At 40.4% G+C, this 22574-nt stretch overlaps 1 protein-coding gene across 3 annotated transcripts in view; it reads left to right on the forward strand.

Moving 5' to 3' along the window:
• The first annotated feature begins 226 nt into the window (after positions 1–226).
• Positions 227–22574, forward strand: part of LOC127580960 (T-complex protein 11-like protein 1) — a 28386-nt gene continuing 6038 nt past the window's right edge. Inside the window, exons 1-9 of one of the 3 annotated variants that reach the window (XM_052034964.1) lie at positions 227–369; positions 3128–3330; positions 13984–14116; positions 15289–15409; positions 16901–17121; positions 18342–18478; positions 19145–19314; positions 20721–20902; positions 21672–21844. In XM_052034964.1, coding sequence (XP_051890924.1) covers positions 3174–3330; positions 13984–14116; positions 15289–15409; positions 16901–17121; positions 18342–18478; positions 19145–19314; positions 20721–20902; positions 21672–21844 — 1294 coding nt within the window. In that variant the 5' untranslated portion in view covers positions 227–369; positions 3128–3173. Of the gene's footprint in view, positions 374–3127; positions 3331–13983; positions 14117–15288; positions 15410–16900; positions 17122–18341; positions 18479–19144; positions 19315–20720; positions 20903–21671; positions 21845–22574 lie in introns of all 3 variants that reach the window. The other 2 variants (XM_052034962.1, XM_052034963.1) reach the window with 2 other exon arrangements.

The following is a 22574-nucleotide window of genomic DNA, read 5'->3' on the forward strand; positions in this document are numbered from 1 at the left end:
TGATATTTTAATTCACATTTTGCCAGATTGCAACTGACTGTAAGGGGCGGGGCCTCGGCGATGTTTAGTTTCAATATTGGAAGCGCTCATTGAACGAGGGGAACCTTGAAGCCGTTCAAGCTACTGTGTTGTCAACATTCTTAAAAAATGAAACGTACATAGACCTCGCAAATATCACTTGATTGTCAAAGGTATTATCTAACTATGATCACGATCCTATTCAATGCGTGCCCCTGGGCCTGAAAACAAAAGCTCGGGTTGTACATCCCTTAATGTTTGCAGAGTGGTAAGATCTAATTTGAAACGAGAGCGGGACCAGGACTGGTCGTCGGTGTAAACACAGAGAGTGAGAACAGAGTGGACTCAAAGGTAGGTAGGTTTGATCCAGTAAAGGTGACAAAACAAATCATTTGGTCTCTTCATGCATTTTTTCAAATGTTATTTCACTGCAGTCGACAAACTACTGTGCCCAATGTTTCAAAGAAATAGCAGATTGTTTTTTATTTATTTCAAAATTGTCTGTATTCCAGTTTTGAGATAGCAAATGGATTGGTTTCTCGTGTTTTGATCTGTCATGCGGTTAAATGTGAAGGATTGTGCGGCAGTCGTTTAGTTTTACGACAAAGAGATAATTAATCTGAAATAACTGGGCAAACATGTCCATCCGTACCTGAGAAAGCACGGCAGATCAACGGCGGAAGATGTCGCCCCTAATGTTGACCAGTGTTTAACTTCTGTGGAGCTGCTGGATATTTCCAGAATCTCCCGTGAGGAATGACAGGAGAGTTTGCGGACCGTACGCAGGGGTTCTTTGTAAGGACCTAGAGATATGTAACCAGTGAGTGTCCAGTAACGCAGGAACAGCTCTATTGATAATGTCACAGATATTTGTGCGCTAGTGTTAAGTAGTAGAAGAGGCAGAAATTCTACAGGCGTGAATGACTCTTCTCCGGCTTCTCAATGTAACAGATGTTGGTAACGGGGTGCTATAGTCAGATTTGAAATGTTGAGTTTTACCTGAATAGTCCTTTAAAACTTTTACGTTAGAGTTTTTCAAACTCCGTGCACTATATGACAGTAGAATCTGTCTTTTAATCTCAGTATTCACAGATCATGTCCACACTGTGGATGTCACTCCCAAACGTGTAAAATTCATTATATTATGAAGATTTCAGAATTCCAAGTACTCTGCATGAATTCCATCCTCAAAATCACTTGGTTCACATTGGATTTCAGTGCGAAACATCACGGACATGGGTGGAAGGGGCATTAAGCTTTCATTTAACAGGGAAAAAATAGAAAATGTTGGAAACAGTGCTGCACTTTGGGAGATCAAATGTAAAGGGACAGTACACTGTTAATGGCAAGACCCTTAACAGTGTTGATGTGCAGAGGGATCTTGGGGCCAAGTCCACAGCTCCCTGAAAGTGGCTGCACAGGTTGATAGGGTGGTAAAGAAGGCGTAGGGCATGCTTGCCTTTAATAGTGGAAGAACTGAGTTCAAGAGTCAGGAAGTTATGTTCCAGCTTTATAAAACTCTAGTGAGCCCGCATCTGGAGTATTGCATTCAATTCTAGTTGCCCCATTACATGAAGGATGTGGAGGCTTAGGAGAGGTTTACCAGGATGCTGCCTGGATTAGAGGGCATGTGCTATAAGGAGATGTTGGACAAACTTGGGTTGTTTTCTCTGGAACTGCAGAGGCTGAGGGGAGATCTGATAGAGGTTTATAAGATTGTGAGAGGCAAAGATAGAGTAGACAGCCAGTATCTTTTTCCTAGGGTTGAAATATCTAATACCAGAGGGCATGGTTTTAAGGTGATAAAGGGTAAGTTCAAAGGAGATGTATGGGGCAAGTTTTTGTACACAGAAGGTGGTGGGTGCCTGGAAAGCACTGCCAGGGGTGATGGTGGAGGCAAATACAATAGGGGCATTCAAGAGGCTCTTAGATGGGCACATAATTGTGTAGAGAATGGAGGGATATGGACATTGTGTAGGCAGAAGGGATAAGTTTAGTTGGGCATTTGATTACTAATTTAATTAGTTTGGCACAACATTGTGGGCTGAAGGGCCTGTTCCTGTGCTGTACTGTTCTAGGTTCTATGAAATAGGAAATACTCAACGAGTAAGGCAGCATCTGCGGAGAGATGTGAATGTTTCAAGTCAGTGATCTTTGGTTCTGATGAATGGTCTTTGACCTGAAACATTAAATCTGTTTCTCTCTTCACAGATGCTGCCTGATCTGGTGAAAATTTTCAGTTTTTTTTTAAAGATTTCATCTGCAGTTTCTTTGCTTTTCACCAGGAAAGATTGGGCTTGGTAGGTTTTGAGGAATTTTTTGAAAGATGGATGAGAAGTGGATGAGAAGTCAGGGAGGCTTTAGGTTTGGAACTCAAGAGTACAGGAGCATGACTTTGGAGCCTCTAATGCTAGAGAAGAATTGGAACAGGGGAGGTGGGTGTTGGTGGTGGGAAAGTGAGGGGAGGGTGGTGCACTGATGGCCAGGGCTATAAGGTTCCAGAAAGTAAATGAGGATGTAGCGCCAATGAGGTTAGGAAGGGAATGTGGAGAATGACAATGGAGCAATTTACAGAAAACTTCAGTGCAATAGATGGTGAAACAGTGGATGTCAGCTAAGGACAATGGGACTCAGAGTGTGAGTAAAACATTTTTTGTTAGTGCATGGTTAGACACTGGAACCTTTCCTTAAAAGTTTTTGATAAGTATGTAAGTGACAACCTATTTTGCATATAGAGACAATGCAGGCTTTATATGATATTAATCTCCACAGTGGAAGAGAAATTCTTGTGTTTCTCTGGCCTCAGGAGCAAGGTATTGACCGCAGCCATTGCAACATTGCTGCTGGAGCTGAGAATTCACCGGAGTCTCAGCAAGAGAAAGAATGCAGATGAACATGCAATGTCTTTTAGGCAACAGTCCAACACTGTAGGCAATTTCTTCAGATACCTTTTGCAATGTAGATCCTAGATTTGGTAACTTGGCTCCTTTCCCACATCACTCCTTAAGTGACAATTCTAAAGATCTGGGGAATTGGGAGTTGCCCTTTATTATATTACAGAATTACAGAACATTGATCTGAAAGGCATGTCTTCTTGTTTAACCAACAGATTTCCTTTTCAACTGGATTTTGAGGGGTAAATAAATCTAGACACAATGCCCAACAGTGAGGACAAACTACCCGCGAGTGACAGTCGCAATAAAAGTCAAGGGGAACAAGAAGGCAGACGAGCTCTGCCTGCTGACGTCGAGTCTAATGGAGGAAATGACAGCTCCAGTATGCCTAACCTCTGCAAGCCAAGTATTTCCTGCTGTAAGTATGAGGTTAGCATTCAGCAGCCATCACTTGTGATGTCTTGCAAATCAACTACATCAAGCTGCCATATGACATTTGAAAGCAGCACTGGCATATAGTGATGAAATGAGCACTGCAAAAAAAATTCTATTTCACCTGATACTACAGACCATAATCCCTGGTGTGATCCTCAGAATATCACCCAATTAGTGTTATAAATGTTAATAATACTGATGTTATAATGATGAACATCATTAATTATTAATGTGCAATAGTGAGTATTTATACATAAGCTAGTGCCAAACAAATGTCATTGGTCATTGTGTTATTGACTCCATAATGTTGCGCGCCTTTTAAAAACTGATGTTATACCCCTCCATATCATTAAGAAATTCATGGTCAGACTGCTCGTACAAAAATTGTTGATGTCAGAAGGGTTTACCTTTTGACTGTTTTTGACTGTTAGAGTGATTTCAGTAAGTGACGATTGGAAGTGTCTGAATTTACTTACTTTTTCCCTCATAATGCATTTAACTGTGCTTCTCTGAAGGCTCTGGAACATGTCAGGATAAGGTTCCACAAGTGTTAGCAAAGCTTTCATGTGCAAACCCAAATGGCCACTCATTTATAGGCCCATCACAGACCACCTGATTCTCCTGACTTCAGTTTCACATGTGCCACATCGAACCATGATCAATGGAGAGTGATGAGGATTCCGGACTCTTTATGATTTTGGCTTCTTCGACGGCTAATGGAGATTGAGGCCATAAGCACAGCCACTGGGGAAAGGGTTGGGTGGGGACAATGCCAGCCACCCTTAGTTTGATTCACATTTTAACTTCTGATTTGGTTGTGGCTGAGTACATTGTCCACATGTTAAATCTATTGCATTAATTTGACACCTTCTTGGTAAGCTTATACACTAAGCATAACAGTTCACTAAATTTGCTCCAGATCTGCAGTACATTGTCTACCATTATACCCAAGTACACATAGCATTGCACTCAAGAACGGTGAAGTATAGAGAGACAGTATGAATAGATCATGCTGTAAATAGGGTTTGTTAGGCACACTGCAGCAGTAAGATTTTTCTGGTATAATTAGCAAGTTTTAAAGAATGTTTTTCAGTCACAGGCACCAACTGGGAGTTTTAGATAGCCTTCGGAGTAATTATTGAATGCTAAAATGTGAAACTAAAATCCATTGAACAGGGTGCAAAGCTGCACAATAACACGAAAGGAATTTCTGAAAATGATTACTTGACATCACAAATAAGATTTAAAAACAAACCACAAAAGGATAATGAGAGAGCTCTTTCCCACGTCTTACTATTAAGTTGGAACTCCATCTGCTCATGGCCTCGGGATTAAGATCACTTTAGTTGTAGCCGGGATGCTTTTGAGGTTTGCATTGGGCAGGATCAGGCATGTGAGTGTTCTGTTGAGACAATTACAGGTAAAGTAACCTGATTATTAATTACATTTTTCCCTTTAAGATTAACAGCAATCTGATCAGTAGAACAGTTTGTTTATTGCGGAAATAATAGATTGAATTGTAAAGATGGTTGGTTTGACTAAAAAAGTGATTCAGAAATTATCCTGTGGAGACTTCATGCGTGCATACAGTATTTGTTAAATGGCTCAACCCAGAGATTTCCAATAAATAAGGCTGCCACACCCTATACCTACCCCTTAGACAATATGGTGGCATTTAAGGTAACCCACAAAATCCATCCAGAATGAATGCAGCAGCTGATGTGGGAGAATAGTCATCATCTCACACCAGCTGTTCTGAGGACAGTGAACTAAGGAGCTAAACAGTTCATCCTGTGGCGGCACAGTGGCGCATAGTGGCACAGCTGCTATCTCACAGCTCCAGTGACCTGGGTTTGATCTTGATCTCTGCGTTGTCTGTGTGGAGTTTGCATGTTCACCCTATGACCATGTGGGTTTCTTCCAGGTGCTTCAGTTTCTTTGCATATTCCAAAGGTATGCAGGTTGGTAGGTTAATTGGTCACTGTAAATTGCCCCAAGTATGTAGTTGAGTGGTAGAATCTGGGGGATAGTTGATATGAAAGTGGGAAAATAAATTGGGTTAGGTAGGATTCGTGTAAAACTGGGTGCCTGATGGTCGACGCAAACTTGATGGGCTGAAGGGCCTGTTTTCCTGTTATATCTGTCTGTGACTCTAACTTCAAGCAGCAAAGCAATCAATTAGAAAGGCAGCCAGTATGTTGGCTTTATTGCAAGAGGATTTTGTTGTAAGAGTGAAGAATTTTACTGTATTTATATAGGCTCCTAGTGAGACATCATCTGGAATATTGTGTACATGTTTGGACTTCATTTCTAAAGGAGGATATACTTTTGATAGAGGGAGTGCAGTGCAGTTTCAACAGATTGACTACTGGGGTGGCAAACTTGTCTATATAAGGAGAGATTAAGCAGACAGGGCCCATACTCTCTTTATATTAGAAAGCGAAGTGATCTCATTGAAATGTACAAAATTCTTACAGGGCTTGACAGGGTAGATGGGGACTTGATGTTCCTTCTAGCTGGGATGTCTAAAGCCAGAGAACACAATCTCAAAATAAGAGGTTGGCCATATACAATTGAGAAGAAATTTCTTAACCCAGAGGATAGTGAATCTTTAGAATAATCTACCTAAAAGGGTTGTGGAGACTCATTCACTCATTTTATTCAAGTCATAAATTGTAAATTCTTTGAACATAAAGGGAGTCAAAATATATGGGAAAATGCTGCTGGGATAAAAGATCAGCCACGATATATTTGAATGGTGGAGTAGGCGCGGGGGGGGGGGGGAGCCAAATTGTCTACTACTACTTTAACTTCTTATGTTCTTATGAATTCATACTGCAAAATAACAATAATTTGATAAATTTGTTAATCAGACTTCAAGGATAATAGAAATGAGGAGCAAGGGAATTCGTAAAAGCTCTATTTGCTGCTTCTGACAAAGGAATTTAAAACAATTTCAGAAAGTGCAGTTTACAGGTACATTTCCCCTACATCCTTGGAGCTAATCAAACAGGTAAGGAGATCCACAAGATCATGGAGAGATATAACAGAAATGTTTGAATTCATAATGGATTGATAATCAGGAGGAACGTTTCCATTCGCAGAAAGGTGGATATTCTAGGAACACAGAACTAAAATGATTTAAATATTTAATGTATCTAATTATCTATTAATAAACAATTATATTTATATATTTAATTAAATATCTATTTATTTAAATAGATAGATAGATAGATAGATAGATAGATAGATAGATAGATAGATAGATAGATAGATAGATAGATGGCTAAAAACTAGAAGGGAAGTGAGGAGAACTTGGTTTTATGATCTGGAATGTACTGGATTAGAAAGGAAAGACTTGAAAGCTCTGAAGAAAGAGCAGAGTGATGGGATGGGTTGGAAGTCCTTCGAAGTGTCCTGACAAGTGGAATAGTTGCCTCTAATGCTGAAGTTCTACAATTTTGCTGGTGTGTGACTGATCTGCACTGAGTGGCTTCATTTCAATGGGGGAAGTGGTGGGCAACAGAAACAGCAGCCTGTGCCTCCTCCACCCGTCCCTCCCCAGGTGACTTTCTGGTGACTGCTGCTGAGAAGGACAGGCTGGAGGCTTGTGATTCATCTAGGATTAACTAAGCAACCAGTGCACATTAATTGAGGATCAGGTGTTTGGAGAGGTCCCGAAGGATGCCCAGCAAGAGTCCATGGTTTTTGGAGGTGCGAGGTTTGAAGTTTGGAAGGTAAACACAATTTGAGTAATTGCAGCCCTCATTTTTAACCTTCACACAGGAATTTAGAACGCAGATTTAAAAAAGAGCAGTTTGCGAATTTGTGAGCAAGAGCAGAAATAACCATTAGTAGTGGAAATCAGTATCTACAACAAGTGCTACTCACAGTTTGAGAGTATTGCATTTCCTTGAACCAACAATTTGGCCATTTGTTTCTGTTCCTTGTTCTAACCCCATAAGTATCTAAAGCAAAATGCTGTGTTGATTCAATTTTCACAGGGTAGTATTTGGTTAAAAGTAGTCCACTATTCATAGAAGAGCAAAGGAGTTCTGGGCATTCAAACTTCATCCAATATCACTAAGAAAGTTTAATTGGTCATTTATCTCATTGTTACATAGTGGACGTCGGTACACATAAATTGCCTGCTGCTTTACAACAGTGACCACACTTAAAAGGAGCTTTGGGGAAGGTACTATGTGATTACAAGTTCTTCTATGCTACTACATTAGTAAAACTTCTGCATTTTACAGTGAGGAGAGAAGAGTAGTGATTCAGCAGCTATACTTCCAAGTTTGGTTATATACATAAAATGCTGGAAAATCTCAGCAGGTCAGGCAGTATCTGCAGAGAGAGAAATGAAGTTAACGTTTCAGGTCAATGAACCCTTGATCAGAATTGGTTATGTTTTGCTATTTAAATGCACAAAAGGGATAGCACTGTCCAGTCACGCCATGGCATAAATGAGTATAAAATCAGTGGATTACAAATTGTCCCATGCCTTAACAAAAGATATTAAAGTGGCATTGACAAGGCCCTGATGTTCAAGATGTCATGTACATAGAACGGGCCTTGTACAATAAAACAAGCATAAAACTCTCACTATTATGAATTGGCAGAGAAAATCAATTATGCTCTGTATCACTGAGGGGCAATAGAGAGATCAGGGGGATAAAGGAAATCGGGAGGATAAAGAGAAAGGATCAAGAGGAGGATTGGGTGACAAGAGGGGACGTTGGGGAAAAACGTAGAGATGGTAAAGTGACAGGAAGGTGTTCAGACATTCAGAGTTGGTGGAGTCGGGGGGGGGGGGGGCGGAAGGGCAGAGGGTGTAGGATAAAAGCAGTGGGGGTTGGCATGAATGAATACAGTCACTAAGAGAAACAGAAAAGAGGACCGGTTGGGAAGAACTGAGTCTCAAGACTTCATAAAGCCTCTTTCAACAAGCAACTTCTGCACTATTCACACCTATTCACATGCCTTGTGAATGGGGATCAGTTTGTTTAAGTGACATCGTAACTTGCAGTATGATATCACAAGGCTGAGTATAAGCGAGACATACCAATGACAATTGGAACAAAATCTAGAATTGTATTAATGGTACTTTTCAGTAGGTTTTTGGTAAAATTCCATTGCATAGGATGCAGGAATGGTGCACTACGCATGAGAACTTTAACTCACAAAGTCTCCAAAATTACCATTTATATCTCAGAGTATTGTCACATAATCACAATTCAGTATTTATTTTTGTCAGTCATTCACCTTGTTGAAATGTTCGGATACAATCTGTGTTCAGCTCAAGCACAAATCTTGGATAGAAACCCATTGATGGTTTTCCTTCCCCATGAAGAGATTTGAAAGCAGAAGTTGTGGTGCAAGGTCAATAACAATGGTTGGTTTGTGCTAGTGGAATCTATTTATAAGCTCAATTCTTTCTGCACGAAAGAAATCTTGCAAATTACCTTTAACTGTGGAATGGAAGCCTAAGTGCTAATACTAAGCAATTGGACCCAGAACCATTGACTGATATCACTCCACTAACACATCCAGTGACTGCGGAGAGCACAATCACATTCAGTTGTGCATTTCTAGACAGCCACTGTCTAGACATCCAGGAACAGATGACAGACCATTCTCACAATTTATAACACGCCAATTTAACAGAATTTATTTTTGGAGGTGAGAGAATATTCACTTCTTTTATCTGTTCATCTTCACTTGGCATATTAATCTGAACACCTTTATCAGTGCTCAAATTAAAGGTTACTTTCTAATTGCATCAACCTCATAGTTCTCCTTCTAATCCTTAGGGAAAGCAGGCAATATGTATGAAATTTTCCCAGGTTATAGTTTAAAAATGTTGTCTTAGATTGTGCCAAGCAAATGTCACGTTCTCTGCCAGAATAGGAAGAGAGAGTCTTAAAATAAAGATATCCATTTGAATGTTAAGTTATACTGAAGTTACACCTGCACATTTACTGTGTGTCTCTTTTCGTAATGTAGGAATAATGAGGCAGCCTGGTAGCAGACACTTGGCACAGAATCCCACCTTCACAAGTGTTCTCTACAGTGGCGTCAGACAACTGGAATGCTGCTTACAGCTGTCCACTGTCCCAATACCTGTCATTACCAGACGGAGCTGTCTCACTGAATAGGGAATCCTATGCAAAATGCACACTCTTAAGTTTTTCTTTGCCTTGAAATACACCATTTAAAGCAAAGGAACACTGAAGCAATGGGAAAGAATGTAAAGCAAACTCTTTAACTGACCAGCTTTACATGCAGGTTTGATGAGAGGACTTCCAATCTGGTTACTTAATTCTGAAACCATCAGCAAGGAAAATGATTTCATAATAACGTCCCTTGTTACATTAAATCCTGTAAACTTATTCAATGAAATGCTCAGACCTCCTCCTCTACGCATGCAATGACTCTTCATTTTCCATAAGTTTGAGAGGGTTATTGGTTGACTAATTTGCTGTGAAACCGGCAGCAGATTGGTGTCAGTATGGTATCATCTTGGGTGCAAATTTGGTACAGTGAGGATAATGGATCCACATGATCCACATTTCTCCCACATGGAGGAATAATAATGTCTGTTGCATTAGAAGTGAATGGGCCAACACAAGTAAGTAGGCCATTGCTGAAGTAGAAGTGTGTGAGTACCTTATTCCTCAGATCATACTTCTTCAGTTCAACCATAAGCAGCAGCTCTTCCTTGAAATGATTTTATTATTTAATAATCTCATTTTATACTGGATAATATTTTAATCAACAAACTACAGACATGGATGGCGTTGAGGGTTGTTGTATGGAGAGGGCTGTTTGGTCTGCATTGGGGATTAGCAGGCACACATGAAAGTTATCTCTCAATGAAGGAGTCCCTTATAGCCCACGTGGACAAGGCCTCCCCTCCACTGCTCACTTGCGAAGCGATTCTCTGGATCCTAGGTTGCACCTTTCCCCTGTAGCCTTTCTCATGTTCTTGTTCCTCTTGAACACAAGTAAATAGGAGCAGGAGTAGGCCACCTGGCTCCTCGAACCTGCCATGCCATTCAATATGATTAGGGCTGGTCTATGCTGGTCTCAACTCCTCTTCTGTGCCAGTTCCCCATAATCCACAATTCTTTGGTCTTTCAAATACTTTTTCCGTCTCCAGCTTAAGTATATCTAATGATCTGGCCTCCAAAACCGTTCCGGCACAGAGAATTTCTGAGATTCACTGCCGCCTGAGAGAAGAAATTTCTCTGCATCTCAGTTTTAAATGACTGGCCCCTTATTTTGTAACTATGTCCTCTTGTTCATGATTCTCCAACTTGTGAAAACATCTCAACATCAAGCCCTTTAGGATTTCATACGTTTGAATAAGATCACCCTTCACTTTCCCAAACTCTAAGGAACACAGATAAAACTGTCCATGAACTCTTGAAAGGACAACCCTCTCAGCCCAGCAATTAGCCTGGTTCATCTTCTTTGGGCTGCCTCCACTGCTACTACAGGTCCTCCCCAGGTTACGAACACCTGATTTATGGACACCTCATACATACAAATGAGCATTCGGGAGACTGGTGGTTGGATGGGGATGGATTTGCCGGCTGCTGCAGGGCTGCTGGCATCTTTTGCTGGGTGGGAACGGGGAATTTCCAGTTCCTTCTTTCCCCACCACCCAGTCCCTCGTCACCCTTAGCCGCAATGACTGGGGGGGGGTTGGGTCGAGCCGAGCAGAGCTGGGAGTACTGAGCAGACTCACTTACTCACCAAGTCAGTGAGGCTGACTGGCGGCTGCTCTTCCGCACCTGCTTGCTCTCCCATCACAGCTGTTTCTGTGATCCCCTCCCACACGCTGTTCATTTCCGTCTTATGAACAGTTCAGGTTACAAATAGTTTTCAGGAACAGAACCTTATCATAACCTGGGAACTGCCTGCATATCCTTTTTAAGGTAAAAGGACCAAAACTGTGTGCAGTATTCCAGGTGTGGCCTCACCAACAACCCTGTACAACTGTGACAAACCCTCCCTATTCTTAAACTCCAACCCCTCTGCAATAAAAACCAAAATGCTGTTTGTCTTCTTAACTACTTTTTGGACTTGCCTGCTAACTGTTTGTGATTCATTCACGAGAACGCCTAGACCCTCTGAGCGTCACTCATTTGCAATCTCTCTCCATTTAGATAATAATAGTCTTTTTGATTCTTCTTACCGAAGTGCATGATCTCACACTTCCTCATTATAGAACACAGAACAGTACAGCACAGGAAGAGGCCCTTCGGCCCACAATGTTGTGCCGATCTAATTAAACTAGTAATTAAAAGCTTACTAAACGAATCCTCTCTGCCTACACAAACCCATATCCCTCCATTCTCTGCATATTCATGTGCCCAGCTAAGAGCCTCTTAAACACCTCTATCATATTTACCTCCACTACCACCCTTGGCAATTTCAGGCAACCACCACTCTCTGTGTAAAAAAACTTGTCCCACACATCTCCTTTGAACTTACCCCCTCTCACCTTAAATGCATACCCTCTAGTATTAGACATTTCAAAATTCCATTTGCCAGGTTTTGGCCCAATTACTCTATCTATATCTCATTGCAGAATCAAAATGTCCTCATCACAACGTGCCCTTCCACTCATTTTCATATCATCAACAAACTTGGAAATCCTACATTCTGTCTCCTCCTCCAGGTAATTAGTATAAATAGTCTATTTCCATATTTTAATTTCAACGTAAAGTTTTGCATAAAAGCTGCTGAAGGCAGGAGAAAAACTTATTCCTAAATCACCTGTTGCAGTAAATTACTTCCCACTGTCCCAATTATGAGATATTTATATATTATTAGACAAAATCTTAAAAGGATTTGGACTTGAAACATGAGAAAATACTTAACAAAGACAGCTAAATATAAGGAATTTGATTATATAAGGCTTGGTGGATATTTACTAGATGATACATTCAAATGTTCATGATTGCAATGTAATTTCCTGTCCTTTAAGAAACATGGGAAGGGTTATCATTTGATATGATGGAAATTTAGACTTAATGTCTTAATAAAAATCAGACTGAACCTAGCATTAATCTTGGGGTCACACAGAGACCATGTAGCCAGCAGACACACCAATAAAGTAAGTAAGAGCATTAGTGTATATAGAATCATAGAATCGTACAGCACCTGGCTCAATCTGTCCTTGCCTAGCACAGTGGGCACCCTTCCATATTAATCTCATTCCCCAGCACTTAGTCCCCAGCCCTCTATGCCTAAGCAATTCAAATGCTCGTCTAGACACTTCTTAAATGCTGTCAGCGACCCAGCTTCAATCGTTCTCTCAGGCTGTGCATTCCAGGTATTCACCACTCTCTGGGTAAAGAAGGTCCCCCTCATATCCCCTCAAAATCTTTTCCCTCTTATCCTAAACCTAGGACCTGTAGTTTTATCTGCCTCTGATATGGGGAAAAGCTTCCTGCAGTCTAATCTATACCCCTCATAATTTTATATACCCGAAACATGTCCCCTCTTAACCTCCTCCACCTCAGGAAAAACAGACCTAGCTTCTCCAGTCTCTCCATAACTGAACTGCTCTATCCCAGACAACATCCTGATGTGTCTCCTCTGCACCTTCTCCAGTTCCCTCACATCCTTCCTATAGCTTGGTGACCAAAATGGCAAGCCGTATTCCAGCTGAGATCTGACCAAGGTTTTATAAAGTTAAAGCATAGTCACCTTACTTCTAAATTCAATGCCGTGACTAATGAAGGCTAGTATCACATATGTTTTACTAACCAATGCGAAGGCAATCTCAGTTAATTTTTGGGAAATTGAAATCCCTCAGTATAATAACTTTATTTTTATTGTATCACTCTGATATCTGCCTACATATCTGTTCCTCTATCTCCTGATGACTTTTGGGAGGTCTGTAATACACCACTGGCAAAGTGACAACACCCTTTTTGTTCCTAACCTCCACCCATATACTGTGTATACAGGATATGTGTATACAGGACTTGTTCATTAACAGGTAGCAAGCACTGCTTTCTTGATGAAGCTTAAACAGGAGCAATTTGGAGAGGTGAGTGTCATGGATGAAATGAGTTTGGGGAAGACATAAGGTATCGGGAAATGTGAGAAAGGAAGAGCAATGGGCAACAACAGTAAAGGCACAGAGCATCATCTCAATGCCCTCCTACCATTTGTTGTTTCATGGAGCTACTCTTGGACAGGGGCTTATAGAGGCTTTGCTGATGGGAAAATGAAGCTAGGTTTCTCTTTGCCCTCTGGGACCACTGCATGGTAATGGCAGAGTGATGTAGCTTGGTGATGTATTTGTGGTAGATAGGCTCAGATCTGTACCACTTGGGCCTCAGAACACTTTGGTTCTAAACTGAAGGTAAACAGTGAAGGATTTGCAGAAGAAAGATTAATTAAAGATGGGGTTGAGAGGGTGGACAATGGTGGATGATCAGAAAGATTACGCCATTGACAATATTCACTGTATCGTATTCAATCAGAATAAAATGTGATTTGTTCAAATTAAATGGTGATGTAAATCTTAGCCATTCTATTATAGGTTCAGGGAGATTTGATGTGGTCATTTTGAAAATAAGAATATGCTGTCTGCATTTTGTCCCTTACACAGCCAGCCCACCACGGCTAGTATCTGTGACTGAAGTTCTGGAAACTGCCCGAAATGTGTCCAACATGGCCATTGCACATGAAGTAGTCATAAACAGCAACTTCCAGATCCAGCAGCAGGAATCACCTCAGAACAGGTAAAGGTCTAACTTACTGAGTTTAGTTTCTTGACTAGTCATTTGCCCTCCTCCCTGCCACTAGATAACATATTACGTATTCGTTTATCAATTAAGTAACTGAGCCATACAGAAGGAACCAGTTATGAGAATTAAAACTCATGTGATTCAAGAGACAACAGCAGCATGGTATAAAATTGGCTAAGAGACAGAAAACAAACCATAATGGTGATAATATGTTGTTTTTCATAATAGAGGAAATTGCTTTGAAGTTCCCCAGGAGATATTGTTGGAACCAATGCTCTTTTTGATACTTATTACCGTTCTGAGTTGGGATACACAGGACCTCATTTCAAAATATTCCTTGGGAACAGCTCAAAAGTGTAATAAACTACAAGATGCTATCAGGGTGAAATAAACAGTCCAGTGAACTGAGAGGTCATATGGCAGCTGAGAAGTGGGAAGTGAAGGCAGAACGAGATGAAGTAATGTGAATCAAAGGGTACAATGTTAAGGCTGTGCAGAAACAAGGCACCTGGAGATGTGTGCACACAATACTTTGAAGGTGGCAGGACAATTTTAGAGAAATTAGAAAAAACATAAGAAACCCTTGGCTTTATTAACTCATAAATTACAAAAGCAAGGAAATTATTGGTAAATGTTTGTAATATTGTGTTCACTTACGGATTCCACATTTTACCAAGAATATCAAGGCATCAGGAGAGAATGCAAAAGCTGGGGTTGTTGTCTTTAGAGCAGAGAAGGTTGAGTCGAGATTGATTGAAATGTTCAAAATCATGAAAGGTTTTAATGGAGTATATAGGAATAAATATTTCTATTGACAGAAAGGTCAGTAACCAGAGGACACAGACGTGAGGTTATTGACAAAAGGACCAGAGGTGACATGGGAAAAATAAATACACAGAGAGTTGGTATGACCTTGGTATAGTTGAGAAGAATCATGAGAATAATTTCCAAAATGGAACTGGATAAATATTAGAAGGGAAAAGGTTACCAGGCTACAGGGAATGAAGGGAAACAGGAATTGTTTTTTGATAGCTCTACCAAAGAACCAGTCAGACACTGGGCAGAAAGGCTGACTATTGTGCTGCATGTTTCTGTGATACAGCTTTGTTTCCCTGTAACAGGCTCAGTGAAATTGTCCATTAAATATCTGTTCATTTCTTTCACAGTTTGGAAAGGAGAGTGAAGGAGATTATGCACCAAGCATTCTGGGATAGCCTGCAGACCCAGTTAAACGAGACTCCACCACAGTACTCCCAGGCCATCAGGCTGCTGCAGGAAGTTAAAGAGGTGAGGGCTCAAGATGGACAGAAGTCCAGTTCAGGTCTGGCTGGAATGATATAGGTGTGCTAATTGGCCCAGCTCTCAAATCTCTTCCTTGGAAAAGGCAGATTGGAATTTAACAATAAAACCTCAAAGCAGCTGTTTACAACACTGCAGAGGCTTTCACATTCACTGTGCATCTGCCTTGAATAAGACCGTCCCACAGAATAATTTATAAACCCACCGGAGTTGTGCCAAACTGGTGACGTTAGTTGTCGAACAGCCAAATCCATGTTTACCCTTGCACTGGGGTTAGACAATGCTTCAAAAGTTGCTCACACCTTGGCAAATGCAATGCTAAATTGACTCCTCACTCTCCCTGAATTCCAACCAAAGTTTCCTGATCTCCTACCATAATATTGATTGGAATTCTGTGGAACTATTAGAGGTGTAGCAACAATCTTCAGTCCTTGGAACTACAGTATATCTCTGAGGGTTCTACTGATCTTAACCTTGGAAAACTCACAAACTATCCATCTGCCCACTGACTCAAACACCAGCTGCCCCGTATGTGAAAGAGTCTACAGTTTCCACATTGGCCTCATTAACTACTTCAGAACCTGCAAAATCAAAATTGAAGCAAATTATTTTATTTCCTAAGGAACTGCCTAAGAAGAAAGCAGAAGACGAAAACAGCTCTCCTCTGCTAAACTCTAAATCTGTGCATCTACTTGAATTTATCCTGGAAAATAATTCAAGTAGATTCTAGCACAAGAAAGGAGTTAATCAAAATTGCTTGGCGAGTGCAACACTCCAGAAGCTAAATGGGGAAAGGTTATAGAGCTATACAGTGCAGAAACAGGCCCTTCAGCCCAATTCGTCCTTGCTGACCAAGTTACCTAACTGAGCTAGTCCCATTTGCCTGCATTTGGCCCATGTCCCTCTAAACCTAAACCTTTCCTATCCTCCAAAGGTGAAGGAGCGGGAGTGGAAGAGACACGGTACAGTAGCACAGCAGACAGGGCTGCTGCTCACAATTCCAGCAACCTGGATTTGATCCTGATCTCAGATACTGGAGTTTGCACATTCTCCATGTGACCATTCTCCATGTCTCCATGGGTTTCCTCCCACATCCCAAAGACATGCAGTTTGATGGGATTATAGGCCACTGTAAATTACCACTAGTGATAAGAGATTTAGGGGAGTTAATGGGTATGTGAAAGAGAATATGTTGCAGGGAAATGAGTAGAGAATGGGATTGGTGTTCCAAATGACTTCCTTCTATGTTGTGAGAAAATATGAGACAGGAGATAATTATCCCAACATTTTTTAAAAGAAGGAAAATTGCTTTGTCTTTCAACCTTTGACTAAGCTAAAAACTTAGAGGCCGAGCAGTTTGTGAGTGGAATATTCCAGAACTATTAAAGATTGCAATCAAACAAGAGTAAATGCGTCAGATATGAGTAGAGCCGATGGTCTGAAGTGTATCCTTTTCATTGTTGATTTTATTCTCTCTAGTCACTGTTGTCACTCCTGCTACCTGGTCACACCCGTTTGCGATCACAGATTGGTGAGGTGCTGGACATAGAGCTGATCCAACAACAGGCCAATCACAATGCACTGGATATCCACCGATTGGCTGGCTTCATCATAGGCATGATGGGAAGTCTCTGTGCACCAATCAGGGATGAAGAAATAAAGAAACTGAAAGACATCACAGAGACTGTATCTCTCTTCAGGTAAGTGAGGATGGGCAAGTGTATTATATTAGAATTAACTCTGCAACTAGCCTTGAGGATTTACTTATTCTAATGTCACCTTTTGTGGCTTAGTGTCAAATTTTGTTTAAGTTTTGTGAAGCATCCTGTCATGTTTTACTATATTAAAGGCAAATACATAAATGCAACTTATTATTATTGCAGGATTTACATGGACTTACAAATAATAGATAATTTTTTAAATATAAATTACAGAAGAATTATAATCTTCTCTAATGCATGCTTCTTTCATTTTATAATAAAATCCACAATTTCATTTATTCTCTTAACGGGAGCCAAGAATTGACTTGATAATGAGACTCCAAAATCTCTTGCTCATTTGTTTTTCTCAATGTTTTCCCATGAGGTTACAATGCTCTTTTAATTTTGTACCATTAACTATATAATGCTGCACCTATCACTTCTGAAAGTGTTGATTGGTCCTGGTTCTATCACTGATTCTGGCACAACTGTACTCATCATGTTTCTTCATCCGCAGCCCTTGTTATTTACAAAGATGTCATGTTTCCTGTGTTCATAATTTGCTTCATTTTGTATTAAAGCAGAAAATGCTAGAAATACTCAGCAGCTCGGGCAGTGTCTGTGGAGAAAGAGTCAGCATTTCAAATCAATGACCTTTCACTGGAACTGAAAGACATTAGAGATGTAACAGGTTTTAAGAAAAGAACAAAATGGGAAGGCAGGAAAATTTAAATGATAAAAGAGAAAATCATCCATTCTAAAAGGAGTTGATAATGGGACAAGGAAAGGGGCAAAACATGGGTCTAAAGGAGGTCTCAATGGAAAAAGTAGAATCATTACAAACAGCTGCTATTTGGAAAAATTGGGACAGTGGTTATGATAGAGAATCATTCAAGTCCTTTCAGATTCGCTACCTAGTCCTGAGCTATGGCCTCCACTGGACTCAGAGGCTTGTAATTACCATGTTTACCACTGAAGCACATTAATATTTGAAAGTAAATCTTCATTAGAAATGTTCCCTCTCCTATTTGTTCTGTGCCTTAACCTCTTCATCCACTCAGATTATAATTTACTGAAGGTTGTTCCAGGTCTCTTTGCTCTCTATCCATCTGATCAACTTGGCCTTGTGATGCGGTGTTCCATACTAACCATAGCAGAGTAATAAAGTCTGTTCCCCTTGAAATGACATCTTTAATCCATCTAATTTTACATTCTCCTAGGGAGATCTTCCGTGTGCTTGACTTGATGAAGATCGACATGGTGAACTTTACCATTAAGACTCTGAAGCCACACTTACAACAACAGTCCATTCAGTATGAGCGCAGCAAGTTCCAGGAGTTCCTCAACAAACAGCCCAGTAAGTAACTCAGTGAAGTGGTCATTACTGAGTCAGAAACATTAAGCTGCAGGAATTAATGAATTACTGCAGAGAATGTGCTGAGAACAAGGAAGAGCTGAAGGGAAAGTGTAGTGATGAATGGTGGGAAGATTTACTTTTGTAGCTAAGTTGTTAGCATGTTATATCTGAATGCATTTACAATTTTGCTGCACATATTGGAACCAAAGTGATCCCTTCCTTCTCCAAAGTAGAGTTCAATGGAATTGTTCTGTGTAAGTTTAAGCACCCTGTCCTGATATCCTCAGAGTGTAATGGGCATAGAAGGAGGGGAATACTGATATATCATACTAATAGTTTTAGTACAGAAGATTAAGAAAAAATTAAGCCCATGTGACTAAACTATAAGGTCTTGGGTGTGAAGGTTTGTCAAAGCAGTAATTTTAAGAGGTGTTTTAAACAAGTAATTTAGAGAAGAGACTCCAGTGCTGAGGGATAACACAGCTGAATCCAAGGGGAGTTGGCAGCAGTCTTTATAAACCATCACCACTGTGGAAATGAACCAACCCCTCACGGGCCAGGAAACAAACCAGGGACCTTTTGGTCCACAGGGGTTAGTTAACTGCTGCTGTTACCAATTGATCTACACGAATCTGACATTGATACCTTCTTACTTGTGTTTCCCAGATGCTTTGGAGCACACAACTGCATGGCTGAAAGCAGCAACTGAAGGAACTTCCAATTCAATCTTACAGAATCATGGCAACCACCCAACAGTGGTGAGCCCAGCTGCAGTGCTGAATCAAGGCTACATGAACTTGCTCAAATGGAACCACGACACCAACACTTACCCAGAGGTAAGCTCTAAGTCGTTCATGAGGGAAGAGCCCCCAGTCAGATGTATTAAGGTGTGTTGTGCCACAAGAGGTGAAGTTCCTTCGTGAGTGAATACAGCATCCTCATGGAGTTAGCTGAAGAATTTTGTGTTGTGCTATTATAACTAAGCCTTCTAAAATCAGTAAGTGTGTTGAGATCAATTAAATTATTTGCAATAATTTTTTTAATTAACAGAAGATATTAGTTCATACCATACAGAAAGTGAGATTTGTGTCATTGAATACCTGGGATCTATTCAAGGTGACTAGTGGATTCAGACATGGTCATCCCTGAAAAAGTAGAGAGGAATCTTTAGCAATTGAATATTATTGGATATTGGATTGATGCATTTAGTCCTTCTGACTGGGGATGAATTTCTAATTAACTAACTCCTTCTAACCTGTTATTCCCTAAGTGCCAGAAAATTAAAACAAAAATAGAAGTTAAGTGCATTCTGTTGAACAATTGATATCTAATAGTAACATTGATGGTGAATCTCAATCCAAGCACAGCTGCTGGGAATGGGTTTCCTGATACCTTGTTGTGAAGCTGGGAAACGATCAGTCCTGTGCAGAATATTCATCCAGCATTTTAAATTAAAAATATTTTGAGGATAAACTGAGGTCTGTTTTGCTGATGGGATCAATTCATGTCAGTTATTAATGGGAAATAAATGTCACAACCTGCATTTGAAACTGACGATCATTCCTGGAAAATGGATAGAGGAAATGCAAAAAGAAACTGACCCCAAGATCAACTTGAAAGTTGACCAGAACCTGTATATCTGATCATCATTTAATTGAGAGATTTTCTGGGGGGAAAAAAATGTGAAAACACAGGCCTAAGAAGTTATGTTTAGTTTTCCCCAAAGGTAGCTAACCATCTGCTTTATCAGGGACTCGTTTAGGAGGGTTGGTCACATTTGGCAGTTGAGCCCCAGGTGAGGGTTTTGCTCCTTTTGTCTCTTCCTGAAGGTCCTGACCTTTTTAGGATATAACCAAGGGGGTATTAGTATACAAGTTCACACCACTTGAGTGTTTAAAAAACCAATCACCCACAGCAGAGATTACAACGGAATTTGTTCCCAATATTCACATCTGTCAGCTATTCAACCAAAGTATAGGAACTTGGGTGGGTTTGCCCCACTTTGGTTCCATCACCCAGACCGTGTCAGGGGCAGGTTTTGAACCTGCAGTTTTGGTTAGTACAGTTAATCATCATGGTCTAAACTATCAGATCTAGTTTGAACTGACCTAACAGTTTAAATGATCCCTCACGGTTCCAGTACTCCCTCTGTCCCACTATTTGGCAGTGATTGACCAGATGTGTTGAGTTTCTTTAAGTCAGATGCCATGAACCAACCCTGTTGTTCTCCTTTCTCTTACAGACTGTGCTGATGGACAAATCCCGTCTACAGGAGCTGCAGCAGAGGCTCGATCAGCTGACCCTGGTGGCTTCTGTTCTTTTGGTAACCACTAATGCAGCAGGAGCTGCCATTTGTGGTTTGCCTGGGTTTGTAGATAAACTAAAGCAGGTGACATGTGCTCTATTGGATGAGCTGAATTGCAAGTAAGTTAATCTGACCATCTGTGTCTCAAGGAAGCAGTAGAATTATCAGCACCTGGAATAATTACAACTCAATTTTGTCAGCACATCCAGGTGAAAACAACGCATAGTATAAATCAGTTTCTAGCCGCGAGAGTGCAAATGAACATCAGTGTGGCTGACAGCAGAATGTACAGCTCCTGTATTTTTGTTTTGCTCTCCTGAGTTATGATCACGCAATTGGGTTGGAAGAGGAACACTCTTGCCTTATTTGAATGCATTATTTCAAAATACCAACTCTACATTCTTGAAGCATGGACTTGCCTTTTAAGTCCTGGCCAAAAAAAGTCACAAAGTTACACATTCCACATGTTCAATCTCCTTTTGTGTAAAGGAATCCTCCTGAGTAGTGGTTACATAATCATGCCTTGTCCTGCCTTGGTGCCTGATTCATTCTGTCCCCAGTCCAAGGCTCCTTATTCCCTCCATGTACCACCTCTGCACTCCCTCTTCCCTCCATCCCAACCTCTGCACTGCCTCTTCACTCTTTGGCTTTACATTTGGAAGGGAGTGGGAGGTGTGGATGCTTCAAGCTACTGATAATATTTTTCTCCTTATTTATATATGACATATATTTGTTTGAAGCTTTGACATATAAAATCAAGAACAGTTGAAATTTTTATTTTATATCACAAAAAATGATATCTCTAACAGAAGGGGCCCTCTCCATAAACAGTAACAGAATACATTGTACTAAAGGATTCTTGTTTTGCTTCCTCCTGTCAATCTCCAGCACTGTAGGATTAGGAGAAGCTCTACATGCACTCAGCGACCAGGTACACAAAGAGGTCAATAGATCACTGGCTGAGCACGGATACACTCCTCTGACAAATGAGCAAGAAGCCATTCTAAAGGGACAAATCAGAAGCATTAGACACAGAAACAATGTTGTTCGTATTCTGATTGGTGAGTCTTGTGTACAACTTCCAAAGTAAGCCAAGAACATATGAGAATTTAAGTGAAACCAATTTCTGAGTGAAATTGCGCTGCATTGTTTTTGTTTATTTTGAAAAAAATAATGTTCTTCTTTCCTTAGAGCAGAAGTAAATTAAAACGATATCACTTTAATTATTCACACTTATAATTATTATTATGAATGTACACAATTTTAGAACTGAGACACCTAGATGGGCAAGATCCCTCCATTGATTTCCACTCTGTTTATTGAGTCGGTAGATCAGCCTTAACCATAAAGGACCACTAGGTATTGTTCTTTAGCTGGGATCCTATTTCTATTTCTGTAAGGCATAGGAAAGGGATCAGTTGGGGTTCCCATCATTCAGTTGCTTTGCCAATTGCACATCCCTTCCTACACCCAACCCCATTTAGATGCCATTATTTTCTTGGCTCAAAAATAAAGGGTGTCCACATTGCAGACTACCAAAGAATATTAACAACCATCCACAGCTTCAAAATTGTGGAGGGGAAACAACTTCACATAATGTGTTACAGTGAGAATCAAGGACGGAGCAGAAATCTAAGCAACTTTTAAGCAATTAATCAGGAATGTAAAATTGATAAGAAATGTCCACCAATAAATGTTTTAATCCCTTATCCTGAAAACAAGCAACAGATGAATTCTGTAACCACATATATTTTTCATTGTAAAGCAGTCCAAAGTGCTAGATATTTGAAC

The sequence above is a fragment of the Pristis pectinata genome, chromosome 20 (assembly GCF_009764475.1).
Source record: "Pristis pectinata isolate sPriPec2 chromosome 20, sPriPec2.1.pri, whole genome shotgun sequence".
Lineage (NCBI taxonomy): Eukaryota > Metazoa > Chordata > Chondrichthyes > Rhinopristiformes > Pristidae > Pristis > Pristis pectinata.